General features: G+C 44.7%; 1 protein-coding gene across 2 annotated transcripts in view; it reads right to left on the reverse strand.

Annotated features, from left to right (window-relative positions):
• Nucleotides 1–20,446, reverse strand: part of ADAMTS17 (ADAM metallopeptidase with thrombospondin type 1 motif 17) — a 246,143-nt gene that overhangs the window by 33,502 nt on the left and 192,195 nt on the right. For both annotated transcript variants that reach the window (XM_083184274.1, XM_083184273.1), the window contains 2 exons: nucleotides 19,967–20,124; nucleotides 11,040–11,199 (listed from right to left, as the gene is read on the reverse strand). In XM_083184274.1, coding sequence (XP_083040400.1) covers nucleotides 11,040–11,199; nucleotides 19,967–20,124 — 318 coding nt within the window. The remainder of the gene's footprint in view (nucleotides 1–11,039; nucleotides 11,200–19,966; nucleotides 20,125–20,446) is intronic.

The raw sequence follows: 20,446 nt of genomic DNA on the forward strand, positions 1-20,446 counted from the left end.
GCCCCTAGGCCGGTGCCTCACGTGCCTAATGGGAAATTCGGCTCTGCCCCCACCCCCCCCCCACCCACGGAGCACTTGTTAGATTGCAGCGCTCAGCGCCTGTCTCCATACACTGTCTAGTGTAAGGCTCACAGTCTGCCTTGTCCCCTTGCAGCCAACGTAGCTAGGCGTCACCCTGAGTGACAGCTCGCTTAAGCGTATAGCAGGGCAGAGACCCCTGACCCTGCTGGCAGCGTTCCCTTTCCTGTTAGGAAGTCCCCGCGTGATATAGAGCGAGTGTGCCTCAGAGAGAGCGTGTGTGACTCCATCCATGCTGTTTGTAGCTCCACGTGCACCGGAGCGCGTAGGAGCAAGCCCCGCTGTAATCCCGTTACAAGCGTGACCTTTGCACATGGAGATCCACCATCATCATCATTGGCAGCAGCGAGACTGGGAGAGATACCGCAGCGTAAACCAGTTAACTGTCATTAACCCTGCACGAGTCAAACGCCACAGCTAAGTAACATCAGAGACTGTCATACCCAATGTACCAGTTGTATTACTGTTTGAAGTTAACCACAAAAGTACTGTTGTATCCTACAAGCCTGCCACTTGAATAAACCCTCCAGTTGGTTATATCTTCTAAGTGTGTCGTCTGACAACCACACTGCACGTATTTATAGACACTCTGCCAATAGGTTATGGGCCCAGCACGTCACGTGCGCGAAGATTAACCCCCTGAAGACAAAGTGCTAGCGCAGTACATAAAAGAACACAAAGGAATTATTTCTAAATTGCCATTTGTGGAAAGGTTAACGAAAATGCACAGTACAGGGCATAGCATGAACTTTCCAAAGCTCAAAGGCTCAGAGAATTATACTACATGGAAGTTCGCTATGGAAATGCAGCTTAAGAGGGAAAAGCTATGGAAAGTCACAATAGCCCCAGGAGATAGTCCAAACCCAGAAGAGGTAGACAAGGCCATTGGCACAATAGGCCTGGCTGTGGAGCAGCATGTTTATTCTACTATCTGTGGGAAGGAGTCCGCTAAGGACATGTGGACAACTCTACAAGGTGCTTATGAGAATAAAGGCTTAATGAGAAGGATAAGTCTGAGACGCACACTGTATGGAACAAAGTTGAATGCATGCAAGGACATGAACGATTATATTGATAAGATACTATCGATAGCTCAGCAATTGGCATGTGTAGGAGCAAAAGTGGATGAGGAAGAAGTGGCGATGGTAATGCTGCAGAACTTGACAGAAGAATTTGACTTTCTGGTTGTCGCACTAGAGTCAAATGAAACCAAGCTTACAACTGAAGTTGTGAGAGCCAAACTACTACAGTTCCAAGAAAGAATCCACAAGGATGCCATAGCTGAGGGTTCTGCCTTAGTAGCAAAGGGTGCGAAACCCAAGAAATGCACATTCAAATGTTATGTGTGCCACAAAGTAGGGCACAAGGCTTCAGAATGCAGGATGAAGAACACTAGTGGCATGCACAAGCGGCATGACAAGAAGAACGAGTCAGCACTAAATGTAACAGACAAGCCAAGGAGGGATCTCTGGTACATGGACTCGGGAGCCTCTAGACACTTCAGCTGCAACAAGGAGTGGTTCAATTCTTTAACACAGTGTACACCCACAACAGTTACCGGGATTGGTGAAAAGGTCCTTACTGCGTCAAATGTTGGGACAATCACAGTGAGACTAAGAATTGAGGGACAGACAGTAGTCACAGATATTCAAGACGTCCTGTATGTACCAGAATTGGGAAGTAACCTCATCGCTATCAGCGTACTCGAGGCAAAAGGCTACAGAGTCCAGTTTGCAAAGGGCAGGTGTATGGTGCATAATGAAAGAGGGACTGTAATTGCTTCAGCAACCCGATGCAACCAACTATACGTCCTAGACACAGATGAATGTGTAGCTTTGGCAGCCTCTGCTGAAAATGAGTCGATGGAACTCTGGCACAGACGTTTGGGACACTTAGGATATGATAATGTCCAGAAATTAGCTGATGGGATGGCAACAGGAATCACAGTGAAAGACACCAGAAGACCTGTGTGCGAGAGTTGCATAAAAGGCAAGCAGACCCGCAACCCATTTCCCAAGTCAGCAGGCAGAGCAGAATCACAATTAGCTCTGGTGCACACAGATGTGTGCGGACCAATGGAAGAGGAATCAACCAGTGGTTACAAGTACTTCATAACTCTCATCGATGACGCCACAAGAATGACACACGTATACTTCATAAGGAAGAAAAGTGAGGTGGTCAAGAAAATTGTGGAGTACAAGAACCTAGTGGAGACTCAGACGGGCCTAAAGCTAAAGGTCCTGAGATCCGACAATGGGGGAGAGTACGAAAATGAAGAACTAACCGACTTTCTCAGAAAACATGGCATAAAGCATCAGCTGACGATGGCCTACACGCCTGAACAGAATGGCGTAAGTGAAAGGGCGAACCGAACAATCGTTGAAAGAGCACGAGCGATGGTGAACGATGCTGGCCTGGAGAAGAGTTTTTGGGCAGAAGCTGTATCTACTGCAGTATACCTGAAAAACAGAACACCAACAGTGGCAGTGAAGGGAAAAACCCCCTTAGAGGCCTGGTCTGGAAAGAAGCCAGACATCAGCCATCTCCGTGTCTTTGGGAGCAGAGCTTATGCGCATATACCAAAGGAGAAAAGGAAGAAACTTGACCCAAAATCAAGACAGTGCATATTGCTAGGCTATTGTGAGGAGAGCAAAGGGTACAGGCTCTGGGATGCAGAGAACAGACGTCTTCTGAAATCAAGAGATGTGATATTTCAAGAAACAGCATCACCCACAAAAGCAAAAGAGCAAGAGAAGCAAGCACTAGTAGAGGTGTGTGAAATAGAAAGCATACCTGAAACAGAAAATACTGAAGAAGGAAGCGAACCAACAAACAGAGCTTCTATAAGAAGAAACAAGGGCATACCAGCCAGAAGATATGAGGAAGAATATGCGAATATTGTTTTCAGTGAACCTCAGAGCATTCAAGAAGCGAAAGCGTGCAGTGATTGGGCGAAATGGAAATCTGCAATAGACACAGAGCTATCAGCACTAAGAGAGAACGATACTTGGACCATAGTAGATAGGCCAAGCAACCGCAAGACAGTCAAGAACAAGTGGGTCTTCTGCAAGAAGTTAAATTCAGACGGAGAAGTTGCCCGTTACAAAGCCCGTCTTGTTGCAAAGGGATACACACAGAGATCCGGGATTGACTATGGGGAGATATACTCACCTGTTGCGAGGTATAACACTCTCAGGTTAGTAATTGCAGTCGCCACCTTACAAGACTTACTGCTATACCAACTAGACTTCGACTCAGCGTTCCTAAATGGAGAACTACTTGAAGAGATCTATATGGAATCGCCAGATCATTATAATGAGGATGAACTTCAGACAGAAAAGGTGTGTCTTCTGAAGAAATCCATATATGGCCTAAAGCAGAGTGGTCGTTGCTGGTACATAAAATTGGACACAGTACTACTTGAAATGAATTTTATTAGATCAGAGACTGACCACTGCCTTTATCACAAAACTCTAGGAGAAAAGTTGTTCATCATAGCAGTCTATGTGGATGATATACTTATAGCAGGTCACGAAGATCACATCACAAGTGTGAGAGATCAACTAAAACAGAGATTCAAATTGAAAGACTTAGGTCCAGCCAATCATTTGTTGGGCATGAGAATTGTTCAAAACTTGCAAAAGGGAACAGTCACAGTCGACCAACAAATGTACATCGAGGCAACAATCTTGAAGTATGGGATGGCGGACTCCAAGTCAGTAAATACACCAATTGACAAAAGCATCAAGATTACAAAAGGTATGTCACCAACCACACCAGAAGAAGCAGAGGAAATGCAAGATGTTCCTTACAAGAACGTGGTTGGAAGTCTAATGTATGCAAGTATTGGAACCCGTCCAGACATCACTCATGCAGTCAGTCGGGTGAGCCAATTTGCAATAAATCCTGGAAGGCAACACTGGATCGCAGTGAAGAGGATTCTGAGATACCTAAAAGGTACAAGTTCCTTGAAGCTAAAATTCGCCAAGACAAGCAATTCAAATTTGAAAGTCTTCTGCGATGCCGACTGGGGAGCAGATGAGGATGATCGTCGTTCCCACACCGGTTACCTGTTCACACTGGCCGGAGCAGCAGTTAGTTGGGCGAGTAGGAAACAACCAACCGTTGCCCTCTCAACAACTGAGGCCGAATACATGGCTCTTACAGAGACATCGAAAGAAGCACTCTGGATCAAAGAGACTTTGTGTGAGTTAGGTCTACTTTATGAAGAAGAGACTATCAGTATCGCATGTGATAACAGAGGAGCAATAGATCTTTCTTGTACTACCAAGCACCATGGAAGGTCGAAGCACATCGCGATAAGACACCACTTCATCAGAGAACTAGTGGAGAACAAGTCCATCGATGTTGAATATATTGCAAGTGAACAGAATGTCGCTGACATGCTTACTAAAGGACTGTCGAGAAACTTGCTTATTAAGTTCGTGAAGGACTGTGGACTTGTCTAAGTTCAAAATGTTGATCTGAAGTTTTGATGTTCTGAATGTCTTTTCTCTCTAACCATATTTTCGGTTACAGGTATCACAAAAGGACAAAGCATTGTATTAAGTTCTTTTATGTAGCCGAAGACAGCCTTGAGCGAGGGGGAGTGTTAGATTGCAGCGCTCAGCGCCTGTCTCCATACACTGTCTAGTGTAAGGCTCACAGTCTGCCTTGTCCCCTTGCAGCCAACGTAGCTAGGCGTCACCCTGAGTGACAGCTCGCTTAAGCGTATAGCAGGGCAGAGACCCCTGACCCTGCTGGCAGCGTTCCCTTTCCTGTTAGGAAGTCCCCGCGTGATATAGAGCGAGTGTGCCTCAGAGAGAGCGTGTGTGACTCCATCCATGCTGTTTGTAGCTCCACGTGCACCGGAGCGCGTAGGAGCAAGCCCCGCTGTAATCCCGTTACAAGCGTGACCTTTGCACAGGGAGATCCACCATCATCATCATTGGCAGCAGCGAGACTGGGAGAGATACCGCAGCGTAAACCAGTTAACTGTCATTAACCCTGCATGAGTCAAACGCCACAGCTAAGTAACATCAGAGACTGTCATACCCAATGTACCAGTTGTATTACTGTTTGAAGTTAACCACAAAAGTACTGTTGTATCCTACAAGCCTGCCACTTGAATAAACCCTCCAGTTGGTTATATCTTCTAAGTGTGTCGTCTGACAACCACACTGCACGTATTTATAGACACTCTGCCAATAGCACTAACCAACACCTTTGAGGAGGAGAAGAGGAGGACATCAGTCACAGTGGCCGGGAGAGGAGCTGATGCTGCTGCTGCCTGCACAGTGCACATGCTTCCTGTCTGTGTGATCCGGTCAGCTGAGCTCTGCTGTGTGCTGTTTGAGCTCTCTGTGAGGAGCCTCAGCAGCTGAGCTGCTCTGAGCAGAGTGGCCCCAGAAAGTGCAGAGACGGGGACAAGGCTGTCTTCGTCTCTGCAGCAATTAAATAAAAAAAAAAAACACATTGAAACATTGTTTCCGGCTGTGGCTCCAGCTGATATTGTGAGCCGGGGGCACAGCAGAGAAGACAGAGCAGGTGCCGTTAGCAGTGCACGGTGCCATTTCAACCTCTGGCGCCTGGAGCTTGAGCTCCAGTGGCTCCATGCTAGCTACGCCACTGGCTAGGCAGTGCATACTTTCATTTCATTAGATCTGTATTTGCTGGGCATTGCTGTACTTTTAACTATAGATTCAGTAATTAAAGATGCAGTAAATTAGCCTTATGTAGCTGCTGGGCTCTGTATCTGTTTTTTACACTGGGCTCTGTCTGTCTGTGTGTTACACTGGGCTCTGTCTGTCTGTGTGTTACACTGGGCTCTGTCTGTCTCTGGGCAGTATTCAATGACAAATTTTCTCCGTGCATGGCGAGAGATTTTTTCTCTCGCCATGCACTCGCCGTGTTCCGGAGCCTCCTGCTCCCACTATTCAACGTATGTAAGACTCGCCGCCACTCGCGGCGAGTCTTAACCCCTGCAGCGGACGAGCGTCCGCGGCAGGGAGCTGACAGGGAGCCGTGGGACGGTGGCATCCAGGGAGATTAAAGTCTCCCTGGAAGCCCCAGAACATATGTGGAGGGTAGGGACCCGGGACCCAGGCAGCACAGGCTGCCCCCCCTATAGCCAGCGGGGGACCCAGTATTCACTGTACCCGAACGTGCATCGGGTGCAGTGAATATATGAATATCTAATGAGCGGCTCGAGCGCTCCGGCCCCCTGCTGGCTGCACTGTGTAAAAAAAAAAAAAAAAAATAAATTAAAAAAAATATTTTTTTTTTATTAAATATATATTCATGTGCTATAAGCACATGAATAAAAATAACATGCCCCTTCACAAAAAAAAAACCCTGATTTTTTGACACCAAAATTAAAAAAAAAACCCTTTTAGATTAAAAGTTCACATTCCAGCTCTCCATCAAAAGATGGAGAATTTCTACACGGAGAGAGACGGCGAAAATTACTTAAAAAGACGGCGAATATTTCACATTGAATAGGGTTGCTCGCTTTTGGAGAGCAAAAGTCTCCATCCAAGGCGAGAAAAGCACAAACTCTCCATAAAACACGGAGAATTTTTCTCATTGAATACTGCAGTCCGTGTTACACTGGGCTTGCACACAGATAGAGAGGGACAGAAAAAGAAAGAATCTACAGGGGAGAGAGAAGGTGAAAGATTTTAGAAAGATTTAGCAAAGATAGAGAGACAGTATAAGATACTTTCTTAGATATTGCTGGGTACTTCTTTACTTTCACGGCGCCAGCATGGCGCCGCGCGTCAGAGTCCCCTTGCGGGGCTCGCTTCGCTCGCCCACGCTGCGGGCTCGGTGGCTCGCTACGCTCGCCACGCTAATTAAAATCAACTCCATGCCAACATGGATAGTGGAGGTATGAACTATCCATGTTGGCATGGCGTTAACTTAGTTTATTTTACTTAATTAGTGGCGAGCGTAACCCGGAAGTACGCGCGGCGCCATGCTGGCGCCGTGAAAGTAAAGAAGTACCGATTGCTGCAAAAGCAGCTCTTGCCTTACCAGTTTCTTCAGACAGAGGGTTGTCACTATAACTCGTGATCCCTTCCTACCCTGTCTAGAACCCTCCCCCTGCTCTGATTGGCCTTGTGCCCATCCTCATTAACATACATGTGACCAACAGCACTGTGTAACCTGTGAAGAACCCTCAGTGGTTTATGCCCCTTCAGGCTTAATCAGCCCTCTGTGTTTCTATATAATTGTGTTTGTGTGTGTAAATATATATATATATATATATATATATATATATATATATATATATATGAAAAGAAAAGGTTTCAGAGGCGCTATATAATGATAAATTTATTTTGACAATACGCAATGTCAAATTTAGAAAACAAAAATACTTTAAGACATGACATAAAAGACGCATATATGTGTATTACAAGAGTAAACAGTTTTGGTTATTTGGTTGTTAGTCGCTGTTAGTACTGTTCTTTGACTGTTTGTTGGTAGGAGTTTAGTCGGTTAGGATGTAGAGCCCAACGCGTTTCGTCAGTATGACTTCCTTAGGGGCGAAAGCAAACCGATACGTGAAATAGAGTACTTCTATGAAGATAGTTAGCTCAAAATGAGCTCAAAATATATGGCCTTTAGTCCTGCCAACAACCATATATAACTGATGTTTCTCAGTTGGATCCCAAAGCGACTAACAATCTGTCAAAGGAGTGTTCATGTGAAAAAATTGAAGTGTCTACGTATAACCAAACTGTTTACTCTTGTAATACACATATATGTGTCTTTTATGTCATGTTTTAAAGTATTTTTATGTTTTCTAAATTTGACATTGCGTATTGTCAAAATAAATATATCATTATATAGCGCCCTCTGAAACCTTTTCTTTTCATACCTATTTCCGGATTCTTCCTAACAGAGGATCCTTCAGAGGTGCTGCTCCTTTCATCTTTGTGCGCAGGTTGGGGAACCCCTATATATATATATATGTATAGGTTCTTAAAATAAGGAGATAATTAGCGCCCCCTTGTGAGCAGGAGCCTGGCTGCAGATGACTCCATTGCCTCTCAGAGTTACACCTCTGCTAAGAACACACTGCATATAGGGAGGCCAATCCTGGGATCGGCGGGATTAGTACCCCCATGCAAAAATTAACTTTCTGTTTAAAGCCGGGCAGCGCTGAGCACCTTAGAATATGGCTCAGACGCTGCCCAACTGACTGCTCCTTACCCCCTCCCGGTGCCACTGTTCTGAGTTGGGACATTTTGCTGCACTGACAGGCATGGCGGCGCCCAGGCGACATTGTGCTGCGCAGCCTGGCCGCCGCTATACCTGTCAGCACAGCACACTGTCCCAAACCCGGACAGACACCAGCTGTGCCACCACCAGCCGCCCATCCGCCCACCCGCCAGAGATAGACGGTGCTGCTGCTGCCTGTGACCTGTAACCGTGGGGGGGAAGGGGGGGGGGCAGGATTAGAAGTACTTTTATAGAGACATTTGATGGAGGGGCCTATTTTATTTTTATTAGGGAGGCCAATCCCAGAATCCCGGGAATCCTGGAATTGAGCATTTTTCAATCCCGAATCCCGGGATTGAAAAAAAGCCTCGGGGTTAGCATCCCTAATTGCATATACACATTAAGAACACATTGAATATATACATTGATAACACATTGCATATCAACAGTAAGAACACATTGCATATATACATTAGGAACACATTGCAGATCATTTACTCAGAGGCGTTCAGAAAAACTCTACAAAAACTGCAGTTCGCTGATTTGCTGATACTTGCTGTTTCCGTATTAGGTCATAGAGTCCCCAGTGAGCTCTTTGTGCAGCATTTTTAGTCTATTATAAAATCTGTTTATGGTGAGCTATCCAAGAGAGTTCTGTATTTCATAGGACATGTTCTAATGAACATATTGTACTAGTCTAGTGAACGCACTGTGTCTTTTTGTATTGATTGCACTTTGCATCTTTTCTATGCACTTTCTATCTCCGGAACATCTGAAACAAGCATCTGGCACTCGGCACAAGAAGTCTCTCATTGCACACATGTACTCGGAGTATAATGAAAGCATCACCATGGTTATACAAGTTCAAAAGTGCACTGGGGCACTAGTTCTGCACCAATAAATAGAGCTGTATATGATAAACACACACACAAGGTAACCTGCGGCAACTGTGCACATATCGAATAACTAAAGAAAACTATCATCAAACAGTCACCCTATTGGGGTGTGAGGTAAAATAAGTGATCGTGTCCCTGAACTGTGCTGTTGTCATACGTGTCCCTACGCGGCTTCACCGTTCCAATAGCACGTGGTCAGCAACACTTGACTCGTCACCTGTGAAGCGCATAGCTTACATGTAAACATTTGCTAGCCATTAATTTTTGGGTGATGCCAGAGTGAGTAGAACACAGCGGAATACATCTCTGCATAAACCAGAGGGGGCTGGGTACTTTTTGGAACAATGTAACTTAGGTATAACAGCGCACTAAAAATCGTCAGCTTAGTACACACTCAGGGAGCACCACTCCCAAAACTATCCCGTATACAAAAAACAAAGAGAGTGATAACCCAGCGAGGATTATTTAATCGAACCACAGGATTAATCTCGGATAGTTTCTACCAGATGATATCCACTTCTGGGTGAATTCCCATAAAGGACCACACTAACCTAAATGTTGGTCCCTATATTCACTCAGAGCTTTCTTTGTATCACATTAGTCATGGACAAAATTTCAGATGATGGAGGTGGAAAGATCCCTGGTAAGAAGTACTGACCTGGGTAATTGTCCCTATAGGCCCATAAAGGTTTCTTTGCTCCAATGTCTACAGTATCTCCAACAGACACCACACACGCTTATATGTATGTTACTGACCTGGGATAAATTTCCCTATAGGCACCTAATGGTTTCTTTTCAGTGCCAACAAAGGATTATTGGATGCAGACGGATATATTCCTCCAATGTGTGAGGGGAAGTGGTCTGCAGGAGGAACCCATAACATTTGCATCATCCTGGGCACTTTGATATGACTCAGTCTGGGTGAAATAGTTTCTTAGTTGTCTTATGAGTCCCCTGCCACCACCACCCCATTTAAAAAATGTTTTTTTTTTTATATTGTTATGGACTTTTTATCTGTCTTGCTGTGTGGAATAAAGCATTTTTTGGAGGAATATATCCATCTGCATCCAATACTCCTTTGTTGGCAGTGAAAAGAAACCATTAGGTGCCTATAGGGAAATTTATCCCAGGTCAGTACCCTACATATAAGCATGTGTGGTGTGGTGTCTGTTGGAGATAGACGTTGGAGCAAAGAAACCTTTATCAGTACTTCTTACCAGGGATCTTTCCTCCTCCGTCATCTGAAATTCTGTCCGTGACTGATGTGATACAAAGAAACCTCTGAGTGAATATAGGGAGCAACACTCAGGTTAGTGTGGTCCTTTATGGGAATTCACCCAGAAGTGGATATCATCTGGTAGAAACTATCTGAGATTAATCTTGAGGTTGGAATAAATAATCCTTGCTAGGTTATTGCTCTCTTTGTTTTTGTATACAGAGGGGGCTGGGTTAACCTAATGGACTCAGGACTCAGCCTTGCCCCGATGATGGAGCAGTTATATATTATAGCTGCTTCATCATCAGGGCAAGGGTGAGTATAAAGTGTGCTAAATACTCTGCTACATAAATATTATAAGAAAGCATATAGGATCCTATGTTTTACTGCACTTGGCAACCATAAGGAAACATTTGTGGTTAATATAGTCTGAGAAAACTTCATATCACATGATGGTTCCAGTTTACAGATAACACAACATGGATCCCTCAGCCTGGCTTCATCTACACAGTGGGAATCTGCATGGGTCACAGGAAGGTCTGTGTCTATATCTCTGTAGCATTAGCTGCTGCAACTACTGCACAATAAGATGATCTGGATCATTGGCTGTGATGTGACCTTACCTCCTCCACACTGCACACTGCACCCCTCCCAGCTGCTATGTGTCCACATGTACAGTGGGTCTGTTTGCCGCTCCAGCTCAGTCCTCTGTTCTGCTGATTGGTTCACCGGGATAGTATATTCATAATGAATGCCAAAGTTCTGATCATGGAACAGGAGAACCTAAATCAGAGATGTAAACAATAAAAGTTCTCAGACTCACAGAACCTCTACTTCCTACTACTGTACATCAGCACCTAATGCACAAGTATAATATAAAGATGGACCTGCTATAGTAGTACTGAAAAGAGGTACTACTGAACAATGCACTTATGAAAAGCGGATGTAATATAATCCACTTACCCAGCTCTCTATTGTGTGGAAACTCACCAATGGCGCACTCTGGAGAAGTAGTAAGCACTCAGACATATCATGCGGAGTGCAGTTAATAAAGGTAATATACAGTACAAACATGCAGCCCAAATGTCCCATGTGTCCTCTGTTCTAAATCTGCCCACACACGGTGAGATTTTTTTATTGATATGTCGGTACTTGTGTATTATCACGGCGCCCATCACACCCCGATTTTTTATTGCATGCCATACACCCGATGCACAGCGATGCGATGCAATTTAAGCCCCCTATACGATGTTAAATTGTATAAGCACCCTAATGGGTGCTTACAATGTTAAATTCATCCCCACGCCACCCCCAGTATGAACGTGAACTCGAAGCGTGGCGAGCGCAGCGAGCACGACAGGGGCGGCGGTACACGTCCTCCGACCTTTTCATACCCCCACTATCCACGTCGGTGTGGAGTTGACTATTTATAGTGTGGCCAGCGCAGCGAGCCACTGGGCCCTTAGCATGGCGAGGGAACGCGTATTACTTTACATGTATTCCGCGTCCCCTCGCCACGCTTCGGGCTCGGTGGCTCACTGCGCTTGCCACACTATATAAAATGAGCTCCACGCCGACGTGGATAGTGGGGGTATGAAATGGTTGGAGGACGCGTACCGCCGCCTCTTGCGGGCTCGCTGTGCTCGCCACGCTTCGGGTTAACGTTCATAGTGGGGGTGGCGTGGGGGTCCATTTAACATTGCAAGCCCCCATTAGGGTGCTTATACAATGTATAATTGCATTGCATCGCATTGTATGGCATTGTATACAATGCCATACAATTTTAACATTGTATGACATCGGGGAACATCGCGGAACATCGCATCGCATGCCTTGTGGTCTGCGATGGGCGCCGTGATAATACACAAGTACCGATACGTCTGTTTTCGAATCGTTAAAAACTTTCCGTGTGTGGGCATGATCATGATCGAATGTGCGCACAAGCCGGTCATTCATCTTGCTCGCTGATCCATTCAGCAAGTGGAAAGATGAATGATCCCTCAACTTGGCACACATCATCTCATGTGTAGGCATGATCAACTATGCTGGAAATGATGTGTTATATGATTTGCAGACGCTAAACGACCCATCTAACCCTATGACTATTTACCCAATGGTTCTGCATGGGTGCACCATATTTAGTGGCCAGGAGTGTTCTTGATTGCAAGGGAAATTGTACAAAACATTGGATTGTTCATAAAATCTATCCCTGTGTGATAAGGGATAAGTTGAACAAAGTACGAGCACGGTCACATAAGAGACTTGGATCATCCCCAGATGTACTTCTTAGTAGTTGGATCTTCAGTAGGTACCAGAGACAGGTGTAAAGTTATTCCAAGATGATAATGATGATGATGATGATGATGATGATGATGATGATGACAACAACCACATTCTCCAACAGCTTCTGATTGGGAATATATAGGGGGGCTGCCTGCTTATCTCTAGATTTTGAGAAGATGTATTATTATTATTATTATTATTATTAATTGCACAAGCTATTTCCTCATAAGCCACTTACCGTCTTATAGTGTAAACCAGGTGTTTTAATATAATAGATTTACAAATAGACCTACAGTAAATGCCTTATATCCATTCTACATTGTTAAAGATTGGATGACAATGATACACAGCATTTTAATGTTGCATCTCATGAATTATGGACTGATACAGAGCCACTCGCTGCCGAGCAAGCTGGTAAGCCCCGCCCACCCCTCCTGCTGCCAATGCCACCCGCATGCGATGTCTGAGAACACATATCGTCGCAAGCGGCTGAAGGGGACAGAAATCATTTGATGGTTTCCGACCATCAAATGATTTCTCTACCCTTCGGAAATAAAAGCCAGTCTGACTTTTATTTCCGGCACTTATCGCTGAAGAAGGGGGAGGGCGCTGACTCATGTGATGTCAGCTGCCCATCCAGAGCAGGGAACGCCACTCTTGCCTTCCCAGGAGAACGCCCAGCGTTTTCATGGGAACGCCCATAAAACCCTGGGTGTTCCCATGCAGCCGCCCCTCTGACTGCCCGCCCCTACCGCAAAAACGCCCATGTGCATACCCCCCCCACCATAGGAACAGGGCTGCCTTTATAGCTGTTGTGCTGTATTTCATTCATTCTATTAAATGTCGAACAATATGATGTAATAAGAGAACACCCCATCCCACACCCCCCTCAAGGTTAGTTTATCTTTTCCATAGGGATTTAGAATATTCAAAATAAAAAAGTATACCTTAAAAAAAAAAAAAAAATTATTTGGAGGGGGGGGGGGGGGGGGGGGTGGGTGGAGGAGGGGGGTAGGAATCATCTCCTTTATCCCTAAGATGTACTTGTTAAAGAGCCTAAAGTTATGATGTGCAAGGAAATATTTTATCATTGAGTGATTATCTAGTTTTTAATATTTGTAGCATGTTCCTGGACCCTCATTTTTAAATGGCGCTGAGTGTTACCTACGCAGCTTAGGCCACACGGACACTGTAGAGCACAAACAGATGTGCTCACACGGTGCAGGGAAGGTTCTGCAGTATAACTGAACACAGTTATGGAATTGTACATTTCTTGTTTGTTAGATAGCACAACAGTTACTGCATACATTACATTACAATAGAAGAAGCCTAATATTTTAGATTATTTTTATTACCCAACAAGTAGTGTCCTTTATTGTCAGGTCAGATCTGCCTATTGACTATTGACCGAACGATCGCATACCTTCCTCCATACTGGAAATGCTCACGGTCAGATTATTGAGGAGATGAGTAGGGCATCCACTCCACATGCTGTGTCCAATCCCCCCCCCCCCCCCATGTGTACATTAAGGGGGTTATTCTGGTTCACTCACAAAGGCACAATCACTCGCTAATGGACAAAACCATGTGCACTGCAGGTGGGGCAGATGTAACTTGTGCAGAGAGAGTTACATTTGGGTGGGGTTTGTACTTCAAACTGATATCTATATTGCAGTGTAAAAATAAAGCAGTCAGTATTTACCCTGTACAGAAACAAAATAACTCACCCAAATCTCTCTGCACATGTTACATCCCCCCCCCCTCCCCTGCAGTGCACATGGTTTTGTCCATAAGAGAGTGATTGTGCCTTTGCGAGTGAACCAGAATAACCCCCTAAAGGTGACCGGGTCTGTTATGGGACAGGGTATCCTCAATTTTTATATTATATATAAAAAGAGATAAAGATGCTACAGATACTTGTAGCATTCCATTAGAACGTATATAAGCCATGAGTAGGAGAACACTGTATAATGCCATATTATGGGAACACAAACTGCGTGCACATCAGAGGGCTATTGTTGTTACAGGCAAACACCACTGTGAAATCCATTTACTGAACTGGATTTTCATGGTCAATACAACTCCTTAACTGGCAGTTTTGGGCGATGCTTTGTTCTAATGCCGCTGTATAATTGTTTTCTGAGGCTGCTAACAATGGCTGAGCTTCAAAGTGCTGTGTCTTCCTCTACATTGTCCAAACAACAGACCTCTATTCACAGCCTCCCCTTTCAGACCTCTCTTTGATTAGGTTTTTGCTGCCCGCCTGTTTCCTATGTGAGGTGCTGTTGGGTGTAAGTTCCCTCCCGGAGTGTTTGTCAGTTGATGGAAACAATTCTCTGAGCCGCTAAGCAAGCTTTGTCTGCACTGGGAAGGGTGCCCAGGAAAACACAGCACCAGAATAGTACAGCCTGTAATGGGTTCATGGCTTCATATCTATGATATGACACTCAAACTGTTACTGTAATACTTTCCTCAAAGGTACTTGTTCAATATTGTAATCTGCACAATGTTGTACGTAGTCCAGTTCCTTTTCACATTTAATTTGTATTTATGCTAAACAGGTCCTTAAAGCTCGCTCTCTGAGCAGCCACTTATTTCTATACATGAAATGGGCATTACTGGGTGGAAACTGGGCGGTTATGATGCGCATGCACAGAACAGATGGCTCCCATTCAGGGGCAAACGCAGGATTTTCAGAAGGGGGTTTCCAGAGGGGCGGAGCAAAGGCGGGTCAGTTAAAGTATTATAGATAGACCAAATGTATATAAATAATGGTACTTGTGGAGTATCACGGCTCCCATCGTATGCCATATGTAGTGGCATACGATGCGATGCGATGTTTTACCGATTTTTGAGCATTTTTGCTCAAAAATCGTATGCCATCGAATGGCATCGTATGCCATATGTAGTGGCATACGATGGCATACGATGCGATACGATGTTTTACCGATTTTTGAGCATTTTAGCTCAAAAATCGTATGCGATCGGATCGGATGCCATACGATGGCATCCGATGCGATGCGATGGCACCCGATTTTGCACTGAAATGCATCAGAATGCATTGAAATGTGTATTAAAGTAGTGAAATGCCCCCAAATGCCATTTTTCATAGTGCACCACCCCCACTATCAACGTCAACCCGAAGCGTGGCGAGCGCAGCGAGCCTGCGAGAGGCGGCGGTACGCGTCCTACGACCTTTTCATACCCCCACTATCCACGTCGGCGTGGAGTTGAGAATAGAATAGTGTGGCGAGCGCAGCGAGCCACCGAGTCCGAAGCGTGGCGAGCGGACGCGGATACCTGTGAAGCCCGCGAGGGAACGCGTATAGCTGTGAAGGTATCCGCGTCCCCTCGCGGGGCTCGCTGCGCTCGCCACGCTTCGGGCTCGGTGGCTCGCTGCGCTCGCCACACTATTCTATTCTCAACTCCACGCCGACGTGGATAGTGGGGGTATGAAAAGGTCGTAGGACGCGTATCGCTGCCCCTCGCGGGCTCGCTGCGCTCGCCACGCTTCGGGTTGACGTTGATAGTGGGGGTGGTGCACTATGAAAAAATGGCATTTGGGGGCATTTCACAAGTTTAATACACATTTCAATGCATTCTGATGCATTTCAATGCAAAATCGGGTGCGATCGCATCGCATGCGATTTGATCGCATGCGATGCGATTTTTAGCATACGATCTGCATACGATGCAGGTCGTGGGAGCCGTGATACTCCACAAGTACCTAAATAATAATAATAACTATATATAGTGGAGTGGGCTTATTATTCCTAATTTTCTGGTGGGAGGACAGCTTGCTTGTCCGCAGATATCTCCAGTTCCCGAAAATAGATTTCTTAGATTTTAATGGAATTAAAAACTAGAGAATCCCACCTACCAAATGGTATTGGGGACTAGGGGATCAGAGTTCAGGAGGCAGAGCAATCTGCCAACGAGTATATAAAACTACATACTAGGTGTGTGGAGCTGGAGCAGTAACCTGCTGCTGGAAGGCTGATATCTCTGGTTCTGGGCAGAGTAGAGACAAGCTACGTGTGTCAATCAAAGGATGAGAGTCCCCGCTTTTGGAATATACCCTCAGAAAAACTCTAAGTTAGACAGAACCTGAATTATCGGACTGGGAAGAGCAATTAACAGGCTTGGATGGGGACCACTGCTTTGAAGTCAGATATCTCCGGTTCCCAAGGGCCGATTTTTAAAATTCTTGTACCCCTTGAAAAAGGGGACCCTCAGCTTTCAGCCTCGGGCCCTAAGACTCCTGGGGGGGTTTCTGGGTACTCAGAAACCCCCCCTGCGTGCGCTACTGCCATTCCCTTACAGAATCCTCTTCAGACTCACATACAAGACCCTTTCTAACTCCACTGCTCCCTACATTTCCAACCTCATTTCCCTACAGACTCCCTACCACCTCCTCTGGTCAGCCAATGACCATCGCCTTTCCTCTACCTTGGTCACTGCATACCATGCGTGGATCCAAGATTTTGCCTGCACTACCGCCCTTCACTGGAATGAGCTCCCTTGCTTTATTAGACTCTCCCCAACCTTGCGACTGTCTGCTGAGTGACTGTGCAGCTATGAATGAAGTAAGCTGGACTTTAAAAATGATTCTTACTTTTCAACATAAAATTTTCAAATGTAATACTCCTTTCACATTGCACAAATAACCCGGGTTATTGCCGGTTCGACCGGGGTCGGATTTCGATTTGAAAGCAACAAACCTAATAAACCAGGGTAAGCCAACCTGGCAATTAAACCAAGGTTATAATAGGGTTAAACCCGGGTCCGCCCCATGTATGATGGGCTTAGTTTAGTGTAAAAGGTTCGGACCCGTTTTGGAGCCAGATTGGATCTGGGATGAAGAACCCCAGTCCAAACGGCATTGCAATGTAAAAGCAGAATATGTGAGCATCCTGCTATACTCTAATGGTGGGTAAAGACCAGAACTACCATGATCGTAAAACAATCGTACGATGGTCACGCGATCTTGTGTGAACATAAGATCTGCTCAAAATCTGTACCCAATCTAATGTAGACTGACAAATCTTTAGTGCAGCTGGTAAAATCTCCCAAAACGACTGACCAAACTCTGCGTACAATCAGTCGAAATCGCATCGAAATTGGGGAAATTGTGCCCAACTCGTTCTGGAGTGTACCCAGAATAAAGGTGCCCATACACTAGTAATGGGCCCCATACATCAGCAATCACAATTTATGGATTTTCAGATATAGGGATATTTTGGACAGATAAATGGATTTTACAATCTATCTGACTTTGCCCACACATTACAGATTTATTTCAGTGATCGGCAGATTTATTGCATCTTCATATCTGGAAATTGCATCTTCATATTTGGAAATTGCCCCAATCGATTGTCATTTCAGCTGTTCTTAATGTAAATACATAAAGACGACGAATTGGGAATGCCCACACATATAAAAAAGATCCGCAGATAATACCAGATTATTAAGCATGTTTAAAAACCTGATTAAGCAATCGATTGGCGATTTTGATTGGGATTGCCAAAAAGGGGAGCCCACACATCTAAAATTAATTGTGGCAATCATCTCCATATCTGAAAATTGTCACAATTAATTGCTGATGTATGGGGCCCTTAAGATTTATCTTCAGATCTGGCTGGTTGGAACAAAAACATGGTTATGGATGAGTGACAGTTTGTCAGTTTTCCAGCATTTCCAAGCAAATGGTCAACTGTCATTTGCTCTCATCCATAACAAGGATTTTGTTCCAACCAGACAGATCTGCAGATAAATCTGCGTGTGTATGGCCACCTTAAGGCTGGGGTGGCCAAACTGGTCCTCAAGATCAACCAACAGTTCATGTTTTGCAGGCTGTGTGTGGATCTGTAGAATTTGTCAGTTAGGAATAACTTTACCTGTGCACCATCTAGGTGAAATCTGACAGTTCGTAATGACTACACCTGTGCAGCAGCTACGTGCTCCGGAAAACATGACAGTTAGTAATGACTACACCTGTGCACCTGCAAGGTGGTCTGGAAACTGTGACAATTAGTAATGACTACATCTGTGCAGCAGCTACGTGCTCCGGAAAACATGACAGTTAGTAATGACTACACCTTTGCACCTGCAAGGTGGTCTGGAAACTGTGACAATTAGTAATGACTACATCTGTGCAGCAGCTACGTGGCCTGGAAAACATGACAGTTAGTAATGACTACACCTGTGCACCAGCTAGGTGGTCTGGAAACTGTGACAATTAGTAATGACTACACCTGTGCAGCAGCTACGTGGTCTGGAAAACATGACAGTTTGTAATGACTACACCTGTGCACCAGCGATGTGGTCTGGAAACTGTGACAATTAGTAATGACTACTCCTGCTTTAAGGGGTAAATTTACTAAAGCTTCTACAAATGAAAAGAGGTGATGTTGCCATAGCAACCAATCAGATTCTGTCTATCATTTTTTAGGAAGCAATAGAGAAATGATAGACAGAATGTGATTGGTTGCTATGGCCAGCATCACCTCTTTTAATTTTTAAAAGCTTTAGTAAATTTACCACTAAGGGGTTTGTTTACTAAGAATCTATTTTTTTTTTAGTTAGCACCTCCTAGAAGATAATAGATAGAATCTGATTGGTTGCCTAAGGAAACATCCAATCTTCAACAGAACTCCCATCTAAATAAACCCCTAAGAGTGCAGGTGGGCATTTTTCTAAAACAAAATGTTCTGTGTCGCCACACAGATTGCAGATAGCAGATGTCCTAAATGCGCTCAGCCAGTTATTTCAATTATTACACCCATAATCCCATTTGTCCATTTCAGATGCATAAGATAACAATGGCCAAAGAGACTTCACAATACTAGCCCATCACAGCCCCTAACTGGTCAGAGATTTAAACATCTGTACAGCCATAGGTAAAAATAAGAGATGTCTGTACTTAGCATGGGAGAGAGAGATAAAGTAGCATCCAATGAGATCCGAAATGCCAGGTTACAGACTGGGTTTGAACAATGACAGTTAGGAGCTGGTTGGTTGGTAGTTTATCTTCATCCACTTTTTCTTTCTCTGAGGCTTACTACCTATACCCTAAAGTCTGATATATGAAATTCCTTTCATTTCAATATAAAAGGGAGTTAGTTGCTGAGCCTCTAAGAGACGATTTCAGTCTTCTAAAGAATAGCATGCTCCACTATAAATGTACAATCCTTACATCCAGTTACTTATTTAAACATGTACACCCATACACAGAATTGTTATAGACCCATCCATGTCAATATATTACCATCAGATGTAGTGGCGTTTTTGTGGGTCCTTTGGCAGATATCTTCTCCCACAGTCCCCGCCGAACGTAGCGAACGGTGGTCCCCGCGATTTGAAACTCCCCAGGAAGCTCAATTTTCCAGTCACTGTTAATGGATTTCTTTATGGAATCTTTCAGAGCTGAAAGAGTTAAGCACAAGATACAGTATATACTATACACATCAGTTGCATGCTGGACCGTTTCCTTCTATATGCCACAGTAAGCAGCCCGCCATTTATCTACAGGTTCAAGTAAATATATCCCATGACGTAAGGTAATGACAAAGCCCTGCACTCCTTTCACACAAGTGGGTTCCCTACGTCTCTGTAATCCCCTCTCCCTACACTGTGGTCCCCAGTACACTCTCTCCAATCCCCACATTCTCTGTTCTCATTATGACGTTTTTCCATTACTCTCTCTGCCAAGTTCTCTTCTTTTCCTGCTACCTATAGCCCCTGTGCT

This window comes from Crinia signifera, chromosome 4, assembly GCF_055691185.1.
Source record: "Crinia signifera chromosome 4, ASM5569118v1, whole genome shotgun sequence".
NCBI lineage: Eukaryota > Metazoa > Chordata > Amphibia > Anura > Myobatrachidae > Crinia > Crinia signifera.